Source organism: Nothoprocta perdicaria, unplaced genomic scaffold (genome assembly GCF_003342845.1).
Source record: "Nothoprocta perdicaria isolate Ctin4 unplaced genomic scaffold, notPer1 scaffold_80, whole genome shotgun sequence".
Lineage (NCBI taxonomy): Eukaryota > Metazoa > Chordata > Aves > Tinamiformes > Tinamidae > Nothoprocta > Nothoprocta perdicaria.
This window is the reverse complement of record NW_020456088.1, coordinates 2,473,416-2,493,933: the sequence shown is the minus strand read 5'-3', so window position 1 is coordinate 2,493,933 and position 20,518 is coordinate 2,473,416. Positions and strand designations below refer to the sequence as shown.

The 20,518-nt window shown below is 48.6% G+C and overlaps 2 protein-coding genes across 2 annotated transcripts in view; both read right to left on the bottom strand.

The window, feature by feature from the left end:
* Nucleotides 1-474: 474 nt before the first annotated feature.
* On the bottom strand, nucleotides 475-11,887 carry ACAA1 (acetyl-CoA acyltransferase 1). Its single transcript, XM_026051893.1, has 12 exons — nucleotides 11,690-11,887; nucleotides 10,927-11,020; nucleotides 10,505-10,562; nucleotides 9,465-9,544; nucleotides 8,871-8,913; nucleotides 6,659-6,757; nucleotides 5,738-5,818; nucleotides 4,062-4,252; nucleotides 3,772-3,951; nucleotides 2,870-2,925; nucleotides 1,964-2,109; nucleotides 475-1,677 (listed from the first exon to the last, which is right to left on the bottom strand). Exons 1-12 carry the CDS (start codon nucleotides 11,885-11,887, stop codon nucleotides 1,602-1,604), a joined length of 1,302 nt encoding a protein of 433 aa, XP_025907678.1. The 3' UTR covers nucleotides 475-1,601.
* Nucleotides 11,888-14,482: 2,595 nt separating this feature from the next.
* LOC112958101 (mitogen-activated protein kinase kinase kinase 3-like) overlaps nucleotides 14,483-20,518 on the bottom strand; it is a 38,395-nt gene continuing 32,359 nt past the window's right edge. The window contains exons 12-16 of the mRNA XM_026051910.1: nucleotides 19,815-19,963; nucleotides 19,503-19,634; nucleotides 16,349-16,478; nucleotides 15,628-15,805; nucleotides 14,483-14,711 (exon numbers count right to left, since the gene is read on the bottom strand). Coding sequence (XP_025907695.1) covers nucleotides 14,483-14,711; nucleotides 15,628-15,805; nucleotides 16,349-16,478; nucleotides 19,503-19,634; nucleotides 19,815-19,963 — 818 coding nt within the window. The remainder of the gene's footprint in view (nucleotides 14,712-15,627; nucleotides 15,806-16,348; nucleotides 16,479-19,502; nucleotides 19,635-19,814; nucleotides 19,964-20,518) is intronic.

Here is a 20,518-nt window from a genome sequence, read left to right as displayed (position 1 = left end):
CCCATCTTGCTTTTACTTCTTTCCCCTCCTATCATTCTCCTTTGCTCACACTTCTCTCTAGCTGAAGTAATAATAAAGAAAAAAGAAGGGTCAGTGACATTCCCCCTTCTCAGACTGTTAAGTTTTCCATTCCACCCCAGTAAAAGACCTTTGTCAAAGGCAAGGGAGGGAAGGATGGGGCTAGCATCTGCAGCAAACACCTGATGATCATCAGCTGCCTTCAGCTGTGCCAGCAGCAAGAATTCATGTTGGCCAGAGGGATCTCGGGGTGGAAAATGGACCCTTGAGGCGGTAAAGGGTCTCTCTGCCCTACTCTAGGCAATTCCAACCTTTTGCTCTAAAACACAGCATGCACGAGTGCCAAGGGAGACTGGCTACACAATAGGAATATTTTATATTCCTGTAAGAATATAAAAGAGCTCTACTTACTCATAACCTTCAACTAACAACAATAACAGAAAGAATACAACTTAGTGCAAGAACATGATTGTATTTATTAAGTGCAAAACAAGAGCTAGGACAAAGTATTTCAGTCTGAGTTAAAATTTAAGCTTTTCTGACATGTCAGAGGCAATAAGTACATTTCTCTTTCAAGCATCTCACTCAGTTTTAATGATCTTTCTGCTCTTAAGGGAGAGAGAAGACAGATAGGGGAGAACATTACAGTATGCAACGTATACATTTGTACCGCATTGAAGCACTGAGCATGTTGCCGATGGTCACGTAGTGCTTGCAGCCTGTGATACGCTGAAGCCTGCTCCATGTTGGGTAATTAAATATCATTAAACGGAACCTTGTCTTCCAAGTTAAAAATCACACAACTTACACAAAAAAAAAAATGCTGTAAAAGATGGAAGGGCCAGTTTCAAATTCCTAGCTTCTAGCCCTTCAATCAAACCTTTTCTATTCTGGGACCTCAATCGCTTGTTTGACAAGAAAAGCCTGGCTTATGAATGTATTATTTGTTAGTCTTTCCATGTTGCCCCACTGGAGAGTTCACACCAGTTTTGTGAAAAGAAAAAAAAAAAGAGAATGCTAAAGCACAGCCCTCAGCATATGGACACCTGAAGACATAGCCAGCCTACAATTTGAGTAGAACAGTAATAAAGTAAAAGATGTTAGCCATCTTTGCACTGCTTACAAAAATAAGCCTTTCCAGAACTCTTACAAGATTGATTTATATAAAGATCTTTTTAAAAAAAAAAAAAAATCCTGGAAAAGCCATAAAATGGAAGTGGCAATGCACTAGGTGCCAATGGTAGAAAGTTTGTCAAACAAGGTGACTCTCTGATCATCTACCACTCTCTGGTAATATTCACAGAATAAAGGGATCAGGCAGATTAGAAATATTAATTCATAAGCATCACACCTAGGTCTAAGTTGAAGTTCAGGTGATCACATTTCCTTTCTCATGTTAGGATGCATTGCAACTCTGAAGCAAATGCCAGATCGAAACATTTTATTCTGCTTAATTTGTGGCTAAGATTTGTAGGTCTAGTAAAGAATCCCTGAATCCTCTTGATTTCACAGTGCAAATCATTCGCTATAACTAGAGAAGGCAGAGAATTAGGTGCTGCGTTGGGGCTTCAGTGCAGCGGAGTTTAGTTCCCCGGATACTCAAACACCGCTGCAGCTCCCATGCCAGTTCCCATGCACATGGATACAACACCGTAGGCTCTGAAACAGGAGAGAGAGACAGGTTAAGGTTTAGATTATCCACAGGGCAAAACATCCAGGGCATGTGAGCAAACCAAAGCTCTCCAGAGTCACTAAGAGGGTTTGTTTTAACTCCAGAGCAGTCCCAGCAAAGCGCATGAGCACACATTTACCTGCCTGCTGTCTCAACACACCAGAATCAAACACCACAAATTGATGGTTGCCTCTGAGCTGGTTACTTAAATATGCTTAAAATGGTTAGGTTATGTTTGAAGTGTTTAGGTTAAGGCTGTTCTTCAGGACTCACCTCTTCCCTCTGCGCTTCAACTCATTGAGCAAAGTGACAACTTGGCGAGTGCCGGTACAGCCCAGAGGGTGTCCCAGGGCTATGGCTCCTCCCAGGGGGTTGACTTTCTCCAAGGGAATGCCCAGCTTTTCAATGCAATACACAGCCTGAAAAGACACAGGGAATCATCTCACAGGGATTTTCTTGCTTCCCTGAGTTCTCAGCCTTGCTGAGAACACACTGCAGGGAACACTTGGTGGTGAGGGATGGCAAAGAGATGGGCAGACAACACTGCACAGGCCCAGGGGCTTCTCAAGATTTGTACTTGAGATTAACCTGAGCTAAGTTATGTCTTCCATTGCACAGAACCCAGGCTGTCAGATCAGCTGCTATGAAAACATTTAAGTTGTTTAAATATTACATAATTAATATATCAATCAGAAGAGAGGCTACCTCTTTCAGCAGGCCACGTTTCTAAGGGAAAACCATGGGGTTACATTGCATATCCAAGGCATATAACTGATAATGCCATCTCAGATTGAACCCACATACCTTCTGATGGGTATATTGTATTTTTTAAAAGGCATAGTGAAGCTTCTACCTTATTAAGCACCACCAAACTGAGGAGACTGCAGTACATTTCTATTGAAACCTCCCTACAACAAATTGCATCTCTTATGAAAGAGCAAATTTTGCAAGTTGGTATAAGGACACAATAGCAAAGATCTCATTCAGTGGACAAAGTTGTCCTTTAACAAATATTTTAAGCAACATCTTGCTTGTTTTTATTTTAAGAAAAATGGAAAATAATCTACATGTGTTATTAATGATTGACATAAAATAGGCGGAACAAGCTGAAACTGAGACCAAGCTTAAACATCCTCTGCTACCAAGCAATATACCAAGTTGAACAAGATGATCACTTACCTGGCTAGCAAAGGCTTCATTAATTTCATATATATCAATATCATTCAGAGTCAAACCTATGGTTCAGAAAAGTCAGCATTTAAAAGGAGGTATTTTTGCCTTAGGAGTGCATCAAAGAGCAATTCACTTCAAGCCTCCCTTCATGACATCTGGTTCTACTCCACTATTGACAAGAGGGCGACCTTCGCTCCGCGGGGCGTGCATTTTTATAAGCACGTGTGTGTACAAGGACTTCTAAAGACTGCAAGTCACCACATTCCTTGGTATCTGAGCTTGCCAAATTCCCTTAGATTAAAGGTGGTTTCTCCATAGAGGGATTAAAGATCAAGAGGGTATTTCGAGACAGAAAGATAAAACTGTAGCTGAGCACATGCCTGCTGTTGTGTCTGCCTGTTGTCACTATGGTCATGAGGTGTAAGAGCTCTTAAGGAGCTGGGAGGGCAGTAAGAACTCTAAGCAAAGTCTCATCCACTGGTCAGACCTCTCAGGTGTAACTTCTGACTAAGTAGAAAAGGGAACCCGAAGTGGTCTAAGCTGCAAGGATTCATCACTGGCAAGGCTGATTTGTTGGTAGGAATTCACAGAAAACCACCCTGCTCATATTAAGGAAAATGGCATCAAATGAGCTTTGAACTGCTTAACCTCGTGTTAATCATTTGTGGGGATCATGCAGGTGTTTTATTCTGGGCTTCCAGAAGTGAAGAAACAACAATTTCTACATCGGTACAAGTAAACAGTATCACAGTAATCCCTGGCAGGATCTCTTCTGGAGGTTTAAATCTAAGCTCCCTGTTCCTATTGCACATGGCTGCACCTCCTCAAGCTACACAATCCCAAATCTCCTTCCACAGCAGCTGCTTCACCATGTGCTGAACGGTGCAGATCAGCAGGTGGTTTCTCACCTGCCTTCTCCAGGGCCACCGGGATGGCGTAGGCTGGTCCGATGCCCATGACGTCCGGCGGGACTCCGACCACGGCGAAGGACTTGAGCACCCCCAGGATGGGCAGCCCCAGCTGGGCCGCCTTGGAGCGTTTCGCCAGGAGAACAGCGGCTGCTCCGTCACTGACCTGGCTGGCGTTACCTGTGGGGAGGGAGCTCTTAGTGCCTCCTTTGGTCAGCACATTTCAGCACAAGGACAGCAAGGAGCAGCACGAGCCATATGAGTCCAAGAGCCATATGAATCCATCTGACCTGCTGTGGTGCTGCCGTTCTCCTTGAAGGACGGCTTCAGCTTTGCCAAGCCTTCCAGGGTAGTAGAGGGCCTAATCCCTTCATCCTGGGACACAGTGATGGTTTTCCGATTGCCCTTGTCATCTACAACAGTGGTCTTCACTGGAACAATCTCGGCTTTAAACAGCCCCATCTGCTGAGCTCTTGCTGCTCTGTTGAAGACAAAAGTTTAAAGCAGTCTGAAGCCAGTCAGTGAGGACAGGAATTAAAGCGTAACCTTGCTTTACAGACACATCCCTGCCGAGGGGTATATGGGAAGATAATGTGAATAGTTACTTCCACTTAATATTAAGACAAACTTCTTATCTGTGCATCACAGGAGATATGACAAAGGGGAATCTCCTCAAGCCCAGGTGGCAGGACCACGTGCTGCTGAGGGGGATGGCAGCAGTTTCCCCAGCACCTCTGACCCTGCTGACCAGCACCTGCACACAGCCATGAGCTGCACTTGCCTCGTGGTGCAGGCACATCACAACCAGAGGAAAAGGAGTAAATCCTGACATTCACAAATCAATTCTTAAGAGTTTAAAATAGAGCAAGTCCTTTAGGGCTCTATAAACACAGCCCACTGCCAAGAAGTTAAAGAATGGCTGAGGTTTCATTCCCGCTTTTGACCTATTAAGAACAAGTTGAACTTTAGACTCTGGGTTGTAGGTGCTGTCTGGCATCTAAATGTCACCTTTCAACTCAAAATGATTCCAACTTATCGTGCAAAGTTTATGTGACCACATAGCAGGGAGTCCCTTCCTTCAGCAATAAAGGTGCTGAATGGGTCACAGTGACAGAAGGAAAGGGTCACAGCAACAGAAACACTGCAGGAAGGAACAAGGGACATAAGGAAGAACGCCATTAGCCGAACTAGAATCAATTTAGGAAACAGATTTAATTCTTACAGGAATAAAAGACTTAAATTTTATATCAACAATGTATGTAAAACCTGCCACTGAAGAGCTGATATAGAAGATGACACCTCCCAGCAGCACAGCACCCTTCATAGAGAAGGGAAGTGGGATTTGCAACTTGTTTCACTCCTCCATTGATTTACACATTAATTCATAAAATGAAAATAATACTCCCAGGTAAATGAAATTAAGGACAGATCAGCAACACTAGAGAGATCCTGAGACTGAGGCCAGAAAAATGACTCCTTTCCTTAGGAGAGGTGAGGACCACATTCACATGCCCTTTTGTGTTATCAGCTCAATGTCAGTGAGAAAGGCTGGCAGGCCAAGTTCCCTAGAAACAGGGCCAGAATTTAAAGGTTAACTGGCCTGTGCAGTGGCTTCCTGTATAAGATAAATAATTGGACTGTGACAATGCAAAAACAGACCTCTGAAAGTTAATTTAACTCTTTGATGCCAGCAACTTCCATGTCTTCTCTGCTAATGGACTTGCCAATGCATTTCCACAGATTCAAAGGACAGTTTACTTTGGCAGCAGTTTTACCCAAAAGGAACGTTATTAGGGGTAGAATTGGGCTCACCTGAAGCCAAGCACCTGCAGCAAAAACAAGAAACTCTTCTCAAACCCAGCAGTTCCTTAGAAATGGTCGCTTTCAAATATACCCTTTTAGGAAAACTTCCTAAACCTTTATACTTTAAACAAAAGATGAAAAGGAAAAAAAAAAAAGTATTTACTTTTGTTGGGAAGTCAAGGCAAAGGCATCTTGCTTCTTTCGGGAAATTCCAAACTTCTCTGCCACATTTTCTGAGGTTATCCTGGGGAAAACATCACAGAATTAGTCCAATGACATATCCAGTGGAACTGCAATCAGCTTCTACGAAGACACAAGACACACACGAGCAGCAGCTTCATTCCTGAACCGCTGCCTTCTCAGTGCAGACGTGGGCGGCCGAGACTAACCCTGGTTCAACTCCACCACCAGGGCAGGGTTCAAACCCACCCTCCCATCACACGGGGGACTCCCCTGGGGGCCCCCATTCTTGTCAGAGTGCCATAAAGTCAAGGGTGTTGCGGGCAGGACGAGCGTGTGAGAGGGAAGTTCAAGGCAGCCCTTTCCTCCACCTCTATCACTGCACATAGCAGCAGTGCGCTTATTTATGGAGAGCTGGCTGCTGCTTTATATCACAGAATGGCTGAGGTTCGAAGGGACCCCTACAGACCATCTAGTCCAACCCCCTGCTCCAGCAGGGTCACCCAGAGCACAGGGTGGCATCCAGGTGGGTTTGGAAGGTCTCCAGAGAAGGAGACTCCACCACATCCCTGGGCAGCCTGTGCCAGGGCTCTGGCACCCTCACAGTAAGGAAATTCTTCCTCAAATGGAGATGAAAGTTCACATTATGAAGCTCAACAGCATTTGCAGACATCCTCGTCACACAGTTATTTGCCGTCTTAAGCCATTAAGCTTCTCAATAAGACAAGGACACACTCGTCAGAACAGACAATTTTCACTTCACACAGTGAGTCTTTCACTACAGGGAAGATGCCAACACGTACAGATCTAAACTCACCGCATCCACAGGCTGATCCATTTAAAAGAGAACAGTTCCTGAAGAGACAGGGATAACCCCTAAACTTTGGGAAGGGGAAACACTCACCCCATAGGAATAAGGCAATCGCGAGCTTTGCTGTTTTCCATCGAACGGGAACTGATATCTCCAGGGTTGTTTCCACTTCTGAGAGACATTGATTCCACGCTAGACACAGAGGAATAATTTGAATTTGCTAACACTACTTCCACGCCACACTTGCAATAATTATTCACTAGATGAAAATTCAGTACCTCGACGACATTATTATCTCTTGCTCTACAGAAATGTAGACAGCAATTAAAACCTGGCTCAGGCACAAGCTCCTCCATCATCAATATAAATATTAATAGGAAATGAAAAAAGATTGCTAGATTAAATTGTTCCTTGCTTTACTAGAACAGGATACCGTTGTCGACAGTTAATTCCTTGTGTTTCTACAGCCTAGGAAGGAATCACTAACCATTCTGGCAGGCTGGTGTCCAAATGTAATAAGAAGCCTAAGGCTCTTGGGCTGGAGTTTCCAGTAAAATCAGTGACAGTAAAAAGATGCCAGTTACAGCTTAAAAGCTGCTTGGCAGTATATTAATGTAAGTGTTACACAAAGCAGAGAAAAAAACAGCAGCTTAGTGAGTTATGTCATTTCTATTTTGCAACAGAAAGAATTTGAGCTCTCAGAGGCTGCAGCCTTTGGCCTGCAAATGAATTAACATATTCAATATAAACAAAGATTTGCTACACAAACATGGATCTATCACTTCACATTAGTGAAGCTTTGGTAAATTCAGAGTAGACCAAGAAATCCAGGTCAGAAGATGAGTTCACTTATACTCTGCACCACTCATAGGTATGTTAATACAGAAAAAAAATCATCAACATAGCGAAGATATTCCTGGAAAATGCGTGACAATAAGGTTTTGCAAGCAAAATAAACAGCTGCCAGCAGATACCAACTCTAACACAGGGCACTGCATTGCTCGAGTTCTATCTGTTCCCAGGTGCAAGGTAGAGAACCAGGTGCTAACTTAGATCTAACCTCAGCTAAGGTGTTTTGAGCTGGAAGTCATGCAATGTCTGCATATACAGAGGACAAGCAAGTCTGCTCAGGTTGGGAGCATAATTTGGCATTAAAAAAACCCTCACAAAAAATATTTGTAGCATTTTAGGTTTTCAAGGAACAAGGAACTATTGTAACTGCATAACCAACACATCTTGAAGTGCATCGTTTTGGTGGATACTGCCAAGCAATTTTTTGCACCTAGGAAGCTAATGGAAGACTGAAAAGCATCATTCAGTCAACCAGAACTGACCCCCTGAACACCACGTGCTCAGCAGGCACCACAGAAACCTGCCTGTCTGGCTGGCTGAGCCATTTATTTCATAACAGTCTAAGAGGGAAAAGGGATTCTTAACAATGGATCTCTCAGGTGTGTGCAGTCTTGAGTGTGTTGTAAAGAGGTTTTTCTAAAAAGTGCATGTGACTGAGTGTGGGAATAATCCAGGAAAGACACTGAGGCAAAGAAAATGCGAAACCAACTATTTTCGTCTCAGGATTACCAAGCACCTTTCTTTAACTCAGTCTTCTGAGGCAAAAGTGCATGCGTTCACCAGTGTTTCCCTAAATCCAAATTAATGTCTATATCATCCTCTGAAGTACATATTTTTTTAATCATTGATGGAAGCATTCCCATTTATGGCAGCAGAATTATCTCCTGCAAGACTGTGGAAGAGTTATTAGCATGAACTGGCCATTTATTTCTTTGTCCAAGAAAGGTCCTGGTATTCTTAAGTTAATAGGAAGTTAATTGAAATGCTAATTACAGGGTTCTTTCAGGCTGCGAGGGCTCTGCATACAAATGGCATCCTACAGCAGGGAGATATTTAATAGGATAAAAACAGGGGTTGCATGCTTGCAAGAGATGATTAAGCCAAGGCCAAGATCGATCAGTCTATAATTGCAAACCAGAGAGCTAAAGGATTTTCAAGTATCCTCCCTCAGACTCCTCAGGATGACTAAATTCCCTAAAAAGTACTAAGAAACATGTAGAAATATACATATATTCCCACATCCTTATGACTTAAGTTCAGTCCCTAATTTTGTAGCTAATTTAGTTAAAGGACTATATCCTAGGGGAGTGGGTTCAAGAGGGGCAGGAGGACAGAAACCTCCCTGGAAGGGATTTCTAATTCCTCATACAAAAGCTGACACAGCAGGATACTACTTCAGGATACTTCTTCCTTTCAAGAAGCCTAAGTAAGGGCCATAAAAAGATGATCTTACCCACAGGCCAAGCCAATGTCATATGCCCCATTTCGGATGCCACCTGCAACAGAATTGCAGAAGCATTTTTACTATCATTAGAAATAAAAGCACTTTCCTTCCAGCTGCAGTTTCAGCGACACCTGATGCACAAGGTGAAGTCAAAGGAGCCTTTGCTCCTCACTCCCATCTGCTGGGACATGAGCCAGGGCTAGGGACTGATCCAGCTAATTCTGTCCTAATGTGCAAACAGAGAGGATGGGACAGGCCCTACGAAGGAGCTGCCCAATGGGTACAACTCATCCTCAGAGAAATCCAGGTTACTTGGATAGTGCAAAGTCTTTCTTTTTGGATAAATTGCAGAGGAAACCATTATGAGCTTATATTACATATTTTAGCTACCATCTTGACAGGATATTACGAGTTGCTCTTAATAGAGAGGTTCCTTCTGGTTTCGAGGATATAAACATGTTCAACCAAAACCACACTGAAGATTTGTAACAGAAGAAATTTTCACTATTTTTATTGCTCAGAGAGACTGGAGGCCAAACCTCCACCAGAAGTGCTGCTGGGGACAGTGAATTTGAGTGTCTATAACGCTTAATATCCACTTACCAGCTATATTGATAAGAGCCTGCAGTCCCGAGGAGCACTGCCTGCTAACACCTGAGCAGGGCACAGTCTCCGGGATACCACTGGAAGAGATGACAGCGTTGGCAAAGGCTCAGGAACAAAAACTGCACAACAAGCTGCATATCTAAGGAGAACGTTAAGCCACTCTACTAAACTTTAACCCCGAGATTTAGGCAAAGGCGAACAATCTCATTTGACCTACTTGATCTTGCACCAAGTGGAAGTAAAGGTCATGTAACTTGCAAATTTTATTTGCAAGTGGATTAATGTGCTGTTTCCCTACAGGACCATCTTCAGCACAATTGTGCTCTGTGAGCAGCTCCCCTTTTCATGTCTAGATCCCAAACTAGGTAAGAGCTCTAAGTGGTAGCTTCAACTAATAAAGCTGAAAGATCCTGCAGCGTTCACACTCTCTCTGCACCCCTCTGCACCCTCATAATTTACCAGAGGGCAACGTCACTCAGAAATATGAGCTGGTTCAAATATTTAAAAGCTGGACCTAAGTGCAGACAAAGCTACCACTCTGCACTCTGGGATGGGTAGCAAGGAGAAAGAGCCGAGAATTCCTTCATTTTGGTTGGCTCCACGCAGGCCTGAGTGTGGTAGAGAAGAGCAGGTTCAGATACAGGCCTAAAGATGAAAGCTCCTGCTCAGAGAGATGGTGCAGGCAGAGGGATCCACCTCAACTCTGCCCTGCTGGGAAGGCTGCCAGGAGCGAGCGCCGTGTTTGTTCCTCACCTCAGCTGCTGGCCCTTGCCATACGGATGAGGAGATTAGGGGAGCAATCCAATAAGCACGCGGAGCAATGTTTGTTTGGAAGGGGAATCAGCTCCCCTCCAGACTGCAAGCCCTGCTTCTCCCTTCAAGGATCTATGAACCCTCGATCCAAGTCTTAATTTCTAGGCAAAAGGTGATTAGCCTTAGCTTCCTAGGAGTGCCTTGTTGCAGCCTCTGGCCCAGTGCTGCTCCACAGCCAAGGCCAGGGGAGACGAGAAGGAGCCTCAACCTGGCACGGGGGTTACCTGAGGAACTGTGCAATTCTCACGGTCAAGGCGCCAGCTCCAGGCTGCAGCACGTTCCCTGGGTGCAAAGACACAGCTCCAGTCAATCAGCTGCATTTCCCCATATTTCATCTGGTGTGGATGTTCACGGAATGTTAACACCACCACGGGCTGCTATTATCCAATATCTAGCTCACAGCCTGACCACTTAACAGAAGAGCTATAAAGGATGCACCGATTTCTTAAGCCTAAGGCTACACAGGGACCCTTCACAAAGCCCAACCACCCACTTGGTCTCCTACGGGACACAAGGGCCCGCTTGTCCCAGGGGGCTTCCCACAGAGGAATAACTTGGATTGGCTCACGCTACTTCCATACTGCATTTGCAGTAACCATTTGCCCCAGCCTGGTGTTTTGGGAAGGGGCAGAACCGGTTCCCTCACCCACGCAGATGTCGCCCAGGGCCTCGGCGGGAAGGTCGAGGTCCTGCAGCACGGCGCTCATGACGGCGGAGAGCAGCTCATCGGGCGTCGTGTCCTAGAGCACAGGGCAGCGCTGGCACCTGAGGGGCACCGGGGACATCGGGGACACCCCCGTCTGCACCAGGTCCTTCGGGAGCCCCGTCACACCAGCTGCTCTCCCACCTCGATGGGGCTTCCAAGACACCTTCCAGGGCATTCACAGCCCAACAGGTTTATTAATTAATACATGGCAGGGATTTAATAAGGCAGAGCCTCCAGACGCACCAGCCTCAGTGAGGGGACCTGCTTCCCGCCAAGCCGGGGGCTCCAGATGAGCGGATTCAGGGATTCCGGCCACACAGGCCTGGAAGGGGCTGCTGCCCAGGGCCCGGAGCGGGAAAGGGGGCTCAGCACCCAAGGGGGAGCCCCAGAGCAGGCCCAGGGGGCACCCCAGCACTTCAGAGCACCCCAGCACCCAGGTGGCAACATGTTTGGGGTGCCAGTACCTTGGGGGAAGCTCAGCAACCTAGTTGGGAGCAGGGGGATCCAAGAGCAGGGTGGGGGGCACACAGGGGAGGGGGCTCAGCACCCCAAAAAGGGCCAGTTACAGGGACCCAACACTGTGGGGAAGGCAGTTGGGGGGAACAGCCTAGGCGGGGATGGTTGAGAGGCTCCTAGCACCAGGGAGGGGGACACAGCCCGGGAGGGGATCTGGGGGTGCGCGCGGGGCCCCCCCCGGCCGTACCTTGAAGCCTCCGCGCTTGGAGCGCCCGATGGCCGTCCGGCGCCCGTGCACCACCACCACGTCGTCGGCATTGCCGGCGGCGGGCGCCGCGTAGGCAGCGCACGGCGCGGCCTGCAGCCCCGCGGGGGGCCCGGCCAGGTGGCCCAGCACGACCTGCACCCTGCGCATGGCGCCGCGCTGCGCCCGCCGCGCCGCCATGGCCCGCTAAAACGGGGCGGGGCGGGGCCGCCGCGGGGCACGCCCCTCATCTGCATGCGGCACGCCCCTCATCTGCGTGCGACACGCCCCTCATCTGCGTGCGGCACGCCCCCCTCCGCCCCCGGGCACGCCCCCTCACCTCAGCGAAGCGTCGCGCCGTAAGGGGCGGGTTCGGCCGCCACCCTCCCCGCCCCCCGGGTGGAGGGCCCGCGGGTTCGCGTCCCGGCCGCGGCGTTAGCCCTTTAGCCCCGATTTTGAGCCCTTTCTACACGTTTGGACTTTGAGCTGAAATCTTGGACGCGGATTCAACCCTTGGCCACCCATCCCAAATCCCACGTACATCTTTCCCCCACCCTAACCCTCAAAATCCAGCCCCAACGCCCCTGTCTGCCCCTCAGCCCACACCTCTCCATGCCCACCATGGCGCACGCGGGACAAAGCCACACACAGAGCCTGCGTCCCCGAGAACTGCACAGATTCATTATTTCTGCTCCAGGCCCGTCATCATTAGCTTAATTTCATCTGTGTCCCCCTCCCTCCCCGTCCTGCCACGCGCGGTCACACAAGGCCGTGCTGCCGGCCCGGTCGCACGCCGTAAGGAAACGTTCTTCTTTAACAAAACAAAAATTTACATGGCGTAATATTACATTCTCCTGCCCTAGTTTTCACTTTGTACATCAGAACACTGCGAGGGTTTTCTTTTAAAAAAAAAAAAGAAAAAAAAGAAATAATAATAAAATGCAAAGGCACCTGAGGAGCGAATCGCACACACACGCACACGCACACATGGCTGAAAGGAGCCCCGGAGAGCTGACGACACGGACGGATTTGGTCCTTCGATATCCCTCTTTGTGGGATACCCTTTCGCATTTCCTCCCGGAATGGTCCGCTTTGACCCACTGGCACTAAAATCCATCCCTGATTTCCCCAAAATTGGGTCCTGCTGATAACTGCCCCCCTGCCAGGTTTATAGAGAAATTTGCAGGGTACATTTGCTCCTCACTAATGCTGCCACTGTTGCTTTTCTTCCACTGAAATAACTCTAAGTAACCTGAGTAGAGACTTCTTCCTTCCTTCCTTTTTTTTTTTTTTCCATTCGCTGCCCAAGGAAACGCTCCCAACGCTTCCCCAGCAACACGAAGGCCGATTGCTTCCGCACGGGAGAATTCGAGGATGTGCAAAACCACAGCGCCGACCCTGCACTCCGCTTCCCCTCCCTCCCAAGCAACACTTTTCACTTTCATTGGAAAAATAAACCTGTGCTTGCTGTCCGGAGCTGCTGACACCCTGCTAAGTGCTTATTTAACCCCTACCGAGCCGCCTGGAAACAGCTAAGGCAGCAAGGAAGAGGGAAACGGGACCATGCAATTAATTTGTCCTAAATGAGCAAGACCTAATGAAACAACTTGCTTGCAGGACATGCCTTCCAGCTCAACTTACTCCTAGCTTCTTAGTGTCAGGTTCACGTTGGCCAAAGGGCCTTCGAGCCCAGCCATGCGTTGACCTTGGCTGGTTCCCCGCTGTATAAACCAGGGCAATGTTTGGATGTTTAGAGCTACCCTCAACTGAGGCATCTCCAAGGTCCCGTTTTGGGGCTGGATGGAGTTTGTCCCCGATGCATCGCCCTGGCCCAGCTACGTTCCTCCCCATAACCCTGTTCCTACAACCTATCTACAACACCCAGGGCTGGGGTATCAGCACTAGGATGATGAGTTGCCCCTCCCTCCCCCCTGGTTTCCATGGGGAAAGGTTGAAGAATCTTGTGCTCAGCTCCGCGCGGCGCTGGCATCAACATCATTTGAGCATCATTACCCACCGCACACCGGAGATCCTCAGGAACCGTCAGCAGCCGTACCCTAGGGAGACTTCCCCCGTCCCGAGAAGAACCCCTCTTTCAGACTGTTACACACACACACACGTACACACACACACACATACACACATAGCAACAGGCAAAGTCAACTCGGCTGCTGTGTCATCGCGCCCTACTCTGTAGGTCGGGCCGAGTCGAGCATCACTCCTTGATTGTAACCGCTTAAGGCACAGAGCAGTATTAAAGAGCAGCCCCCTTGGAGATGCTGGCCAGACTGCCAACCTCTCGCTGTCTCCAGGAGGACGGTTCCCCTTCCCCTTCTCGACGGGGAACACCCCCCGGCTCCAGGTCTGAGGATTATGTCCTCCAGCGTGGCTGATGCCCGCGTCGCCATGGAGCATCTCCCTCCTCCGCTCCTGGGGATGCTGTCAGCGTCGCTGTAGCGCCGGAGGTGACATCCCATTGGCCTCACGTTCCCCTGGGATGAGTATCATGGCAAACGGGGAAGCTCCCAGCACCCATTGACAGCAAAGTGACTTGGTGTGAGACAGATGGGGGCAACAAGGGGACTCCGCCGTCCTGAATCGCCGGCGGCCAGTGGTGGCCACTGTCTCCAGGCTCCGATGGTCCCAAGCGCAGCTTCGAAATCAACCACCGCAGCGGCCACTGAGCTGAGGACAAGGCGGGCTGGGAGCCGCGGGGCCGCCGCGAGCAGCGGCCCAGGGTCTGGTGGGTCTGGGGCCGTGGCGCCGGTGGCTGCCCCCGTCCCCGCTGCCACGGGGCTAGAGCCCGCAGTTGACGAAGGGGTGTCGCAGCAGGTCCTCGGCCGTGGGCCGCCGCTTCTCCTCCACAAAGACCTGCTTGAGGAAGTTGCGGCAGCAGCTGGAGACGCCGTCGGGGAGCTGGGGGTTGGTCGGCTGCGTCGCGATTTTGAAAATGGCCGCCATGGCCTCGAACTCTGCCCACGGCGGCTTCTCCGTTAGCATCTCCACCACGGTGCAGGCCACGCTCCTGCAAGGAGGCCACGCATGCAGCGAGTGAGACAAAAAGCAATCGATGTGGCTGCTGCAGCCCTGAACCACGGTCTGGGTGGTTTCTTAAGGAAAACTGAACTTCAGGGCCCGAAGAACTTCCCTTCTTGGAATGGGCTTTGCCCCAGCGCAGGACCCCTCGAACCTCATGGTGCAGACAAGCCTTTTGCACAGAGCTCTCTGCTCCACTTGGCAAGAGCAAGGTCCTGGTTTTCTGCCCATATTTACTGGCAAGCATCTTTCTATCTGCATGCACGTGTTTTATCCTTGTTTCCTAAGGGTAGAGGCTCACCTGTTCTTAGCTGATGACCCAGTAACATCAGAGTTCATGGACCCGTGTTGGACAAGTCTGACAGATAACTAAGTTTCATAAAAAGGTGCAGTTGGGAGCACACAAGAACTTGTCAGAACCTCCCCAGACAGCAGTTCAGATGCCACGGTTTGAGTAATAGGTAATATGTCAGAGCCATGTTGTGAAAAAATCGAGTGGCAGAGTTTGAGAGCCTGCCAAGGTCCCACTGAACCTCAGAGCCAGATTTAACAAGTCCCCCAAATCAGGAGCACCAAAATTCAACAGCTCTTTTGGCAAACTTTGTCTCATTCTGCTTTGCAGAATTAAACAGCAGCCAGAGGGTTGATTTGCACATGGTCCACACACATGGTGAGGCCTCCCAAAGCAAGCTGTGATTTGGGAGACATCCTGCTTTGGGACATCCATGGAAGACAAAGTCCCTCTGGATATCTGCATGGGAGATCCTAACATTCAGCTCCCATTTCTGCCCATGCACTGCTCTGTCTTCAAGATGTTAGTCACGCTAGTTGCTCCCATTGCATCTTCCCCAAAGGATCACTGATTAAAATCAGCAGTGGTGGGAGTTTTTTGCCATATTCCTTACCACACATCAGCTTTCCTTCCGTAGCCTTCTCCACTGATAACCTCTGGGCTCATCCAGTATGGTGTTCCTGTGACAGATTTAATCCCCGTCCCAGACATGCAGATGGTCTGGATCCGTTTGCTGGCTCCAAAATCTCCTAGTTTCACATTTCCTGCAGAATCTCTCAAAATATTGGCACCTAGAGGTAAAAGGCAAGAAAAATTCCAAGATGAAGCACTGAGAGAGCCCAAAGGGTCTTGCTCAGCTGGCTTAATGTGAGAACCCTCTATCCCAACGCTGTTCCTTTTGGAGAGGCCTGACTCCCACCTGTCCTCCTGGATAATCCACTCCCACTCCAAAGGTGATCCCTGGATAGGAGGTGAGCAGTGATCCTCACCATGCATCAGGACACAAACAGAGGCTCATTCCTCAGATCACCAGTGCCTCAGTTCTTGGGCTAGAACTTTAGAGGTATAGAGGCCTGATGTCTGTAAGCACAATTAATGACAATTCCTATTAAAGTTCTTAATATAGACATGTTTTTTGTTTGTTTGTTTTCATCTTTGGTATTCAACATTCTCATAGCTCAAGCAACTTGACGAACGCAAGAGGCAAAGCCAAGAGAAAACAACTGTGACTCCAGGATCCCAGTGCTCTATTCTGCACGTCGGGTTTCATACAAGGAAGGGAAGGAGCTAACAAATCCAGGTAAGCACGAAGGCTCCCTACATTATCTCCTCACCTTTAATGTCTCTGTGGACAATCATGTTGCTGTGCAAGTAGAAGACTCCCTGCAGGATCTGCCTGGTGTACTTCCGTGTGACGTTCTCGGTCAGAGCACCGTAAGCTTTGAGCTGATCCTTTATTGAGCCCTGTTCCAAGGAAACAAAATGCACCAACTGTAAGGACCAGCAGAACTAGCTGCATCATTGCACATTGCTTTAATTTTAAGCTTTCCTGTTATTTCCCATCCCATAAAAAAAGACAAAAGTTCTGCTGAAGAAATGGCAAAACAGACCCTCCACTGGACGCTGAATGAAACTTGTCTCTCATGTACCAGATGCCAGCAGAGAAAGACCAAGCACCCATATCCAATGGACATCCAATGGGTATGGGTGCTACCCTCTGCCAACAGCACAGATCTTTTTCCCCCTCTAGTGGCTGAACCTTATCAAGAGCCACTGGGGAAGGCGCAAGTTGATGAGGGGCTACCACCCACGGTGAGAAGGTTCCTCAGGGCTCAGCTGATGGTTGTCTTCTATGAAGCCTTTCCCTCAGCAGGTGAGGCAAGGCCAACTTCTTTCAGAAAGGATTATCCACTGACCACTGACTCATCGTGGCCAAGTTCAACCTCACATAGGGCTGTTTTCCAGATGCCCCAGCATGGACACAGTGCAGGTACCTTGGAATTCTGACCCAGGCATGCAGGCTCCTAGCAGCTCCCTTTTACTGATCAGATAGGTCACAAGCAACGGTGCAGACAACCTAACCGCTGTGAGCAGCTACTCCTTTGGGTTTTAGATGTGTTTTCTGGCCACTTGGATGTTCCTAACTACCTGTTTAGCCCAGAGGAGAGAAGATTGAGAGGGACTGATGAGTATGTAGAATGACTTGAGGGGAGAATGTAAAGAAGATGGGGCCAAACTCTTCTCAGTGGTGGCCAGTGACAGAACGAGGATTAATGGGTACAAATTGAAACATAGGAAGTTACATCTTCATGTGAGGAAGAACTGCTTTCCTGTGGGGGTGATAGAGCCCTGGAACAGGCTGCCCAGGGAGGTTGTGGAGTCTCCTTCTCTGGAGGTCTCCAAACCTGCCTGGATGCCATCCTGTGCTCTGAGTGTCCCTTCTGGAGCAGGAGGGTTGGCTTGATGATCTCCAGAGGTCCCTTCCAACCTCAACCCTTCTGTGATTAGAGCTAGTTCTCCATAGCACGCAATGGAGACACATTTGGATTTCAACCACAGAGGTCCAAACCACCCAGCTCTACCTCCAGCATTCAGACTGGCTGGAGAGCACAGGGGAAACTCATCTTGTTTCTGCCTCTTCTGAGGCTGATCCAAGAGTTGCCAGAGAAGTTACCTTCTGGGAAGAGAGGGACACACTGCTCCAGGTGTGGAGCTCCAGGACTTGGACTGTCCTAGCTCTTTCACATCCACCCACCTGTTATTGCTCACACAGCCGATATTTGTCCTTCCTCCTGTCTTTTGAGGCCGGTGCTGATCCTGTGGTCAGGCCTCCCATTCCCCCTTCATGGCACAGCTCAACTACTTTGGGTTTCTCTAAAATAACCCCCTCATGCAAGTTGGTGCAAGGAATGTTCCTGTTCCCTCACCCACCACCCTGCAAGTGCTCTGATCCTGGCCAGCTTCACCCTGATGGGATAATCAAGAAGGTGAAACAGGACCCTTCAAGTAGACCACTCCTTTTTTCCCAAACTCCAAAATATAGCAGGGAAGGAAAATAAACACCTGTCAGCTATTTAATATAGGTAATTATAAAAATGTCAGGTTAACAGTGCATCCAAGGTTGGCTCCTTTGGGAAAATTTTGCTAACAAGCTGTGGTAAATCAGAAGCCTGGCCAGACCCAACATTTCAGAGCTGCTGCCGCAAACAGTTTGGGACCTCATTAACTGCCACTAGACACTGAAGCCTTGAGCTGCTTTTGTGAAATGAACCATTGCTCTGGCATGAAAGTCAATCTGTATTTGGTCAGAACTCTGGTTTATCACAAGAAAAACAAACAATCAACTTCCATTCTTGCTGGACACTGCCCCAGCACCAAATGTTGGTTTCCTGGCTGCTAACAAACATCAGAACGCTGCAGAACAAGCAGCAAAGAGACTGCTGAAATTCCCAGGGCTTAGATTTCGGGATTCTTGCTCTGTGGTTGTTCAGCAAAGCCTGAGTGTAGAGAAGTCTGCACATAGGGACAGAAAAGAGGGTGCTTGGATGGGATTCAACCGTGTGGAAATCCACCTGATTACTCATGTGCAAGATGTGTTACTAGAACCTCTAACAAATTTATTAATGACCAAAATTATTTATGACTAGATGACTTAATAGCCCCCTCTGACCTTACAAATCTCTGTATGAACAAGGATTTATTCTCCCACAGTCTAGGGAATGAATCCAGCTGGACAGGCTGGACTTAGGAGAATGGATCCTCCAGCAATGTAAATAAAGCTGTGCTGGTTTATACCAGCTGATGAGCTTGTCTAGATGGCTGATACAACTTGCATGCCTGCAGATGGAGAAGAAGCTGTGTACATTCTCCAGCCTTTGATTGGACTCTAAAGCTTCTTGATACTCCCTTTTCCTAGGAATATTTCATCCTATATCAGCAAATTCATGAAACGACACCACCTCAGCATGACAGAATAATGCTACTGAGAGCAGGTTCTGTCCTAAGCAGGAGAAGGCTCACAACTGAGCAACACTGTTTTTAACATACATGTGCTGAAAGCCATAAATAATTGGTGACAGCTGTGGGTGGACAGCTGTGCTATTAACTTTTCCTGAAGGGATTTGTAATAAATACTTTCGGATGGGCTGAAGACACAGTGTTTGGAGCCAGATCTGGATGAGGTCCCACATTCACCAAGTTCAGATTCCAGACTCTGAACACACCCTGCTCCGAGACGCAAACCCCAAACCTGTGTTCAAGGCTTTTGATTTGACCCACTGCACGTTGAGGGGCTTGACCGTGACGTCTGACTCACAACCTGAACCTTCTCAAGCCCTGGGGGTGCTGAGACCCACTGTTCTGATTTGGCTCAGCAGACAGAGTGGCTCAGCTGTAGAGATGGACTTCAGATCCAAACCTCACGGAACTCCCCAGCAGTCTCACTGGGTCCTGATGGCTCAGGCCAGTGCTGACAGGAACTGCACTTACCCCTGGCATGTACTCGACGAAGATGGACAGTTTCCTCTCCTCAGGGTCCCGCAAGCACCCGTAGTACTGCACTATCCTGTCGTGCCGGAGAGTCTTCAGCAGCTGGATCTCACATTCCAAGGCATTGACCTCCTGCAACACAACAGACCAGCTCCATGAGCAAACACACACCTCAGCAGAGCAGAAATGCCACCCTGTTGTGGTATTTACCCTCCACAATGTGGAGGGGTATTTACCCTCCACAATTTACCCTCCTTGTGTGGCACACGCCCCATCGTGTGCCACACAAGGCCGCCCTGCCCTCATACTCACTTTACTTGTCTCTTGACTGTCGGGGTCAAAAGGCACCTGCTTCACCGAGAGCTCCCGGCCAGTGTCGGCGTCATAGCAGAGATAAACTTCCCCAAAAGCTCCTCTTCCAAGCAGCTTTCCCAGCCTCCAGTTCACAGGTGCCTGCAGAGCTACAGGCGAGACAAGGGAGTTGAGAAATGAGAGCAGCACGGGGACATCTAAACCTACAGAGCGCAGATCACACCTGCAATAAAAGCACCTTTCTTTGGAGCCTTTCCTCCACAAACTGCTTTGCTGGGTAAAGCTGCACCTTTTTCTCCCCATCTATAAGGGTGGTGAGCTGGATGCAGCACAGCTGCGCTGCAAGCCAGGCAGGGAACTGCAATCCTGTCTCATTTGGTCTCAATCCATCACTAAGGTGGCCAGAAGGCACCCATCTCTACAGTGTGGGCAGCCCTGCAGTATCAGACTGGCCTGCAGCACCATCTTGGGTGCTGGGGCGACAGCAGCATGGGACAAAGAATAGGGAACCCATCTGCTCCACACCTCAGGTCTCCCGGAAACTTCCACCGTGCAAGCACATTGAGAGCTCAGTGTGCAAGCGACTGGTGAAGCTCAACACACAAGCACCAGTTCAGCCCATACAAACTCTTCATGCAAAGCCACAGTAAAGCAGCGTGTTGTATTAAGCCTTTCTCACTGAAATGTAAGCTAGAAATGTCTAC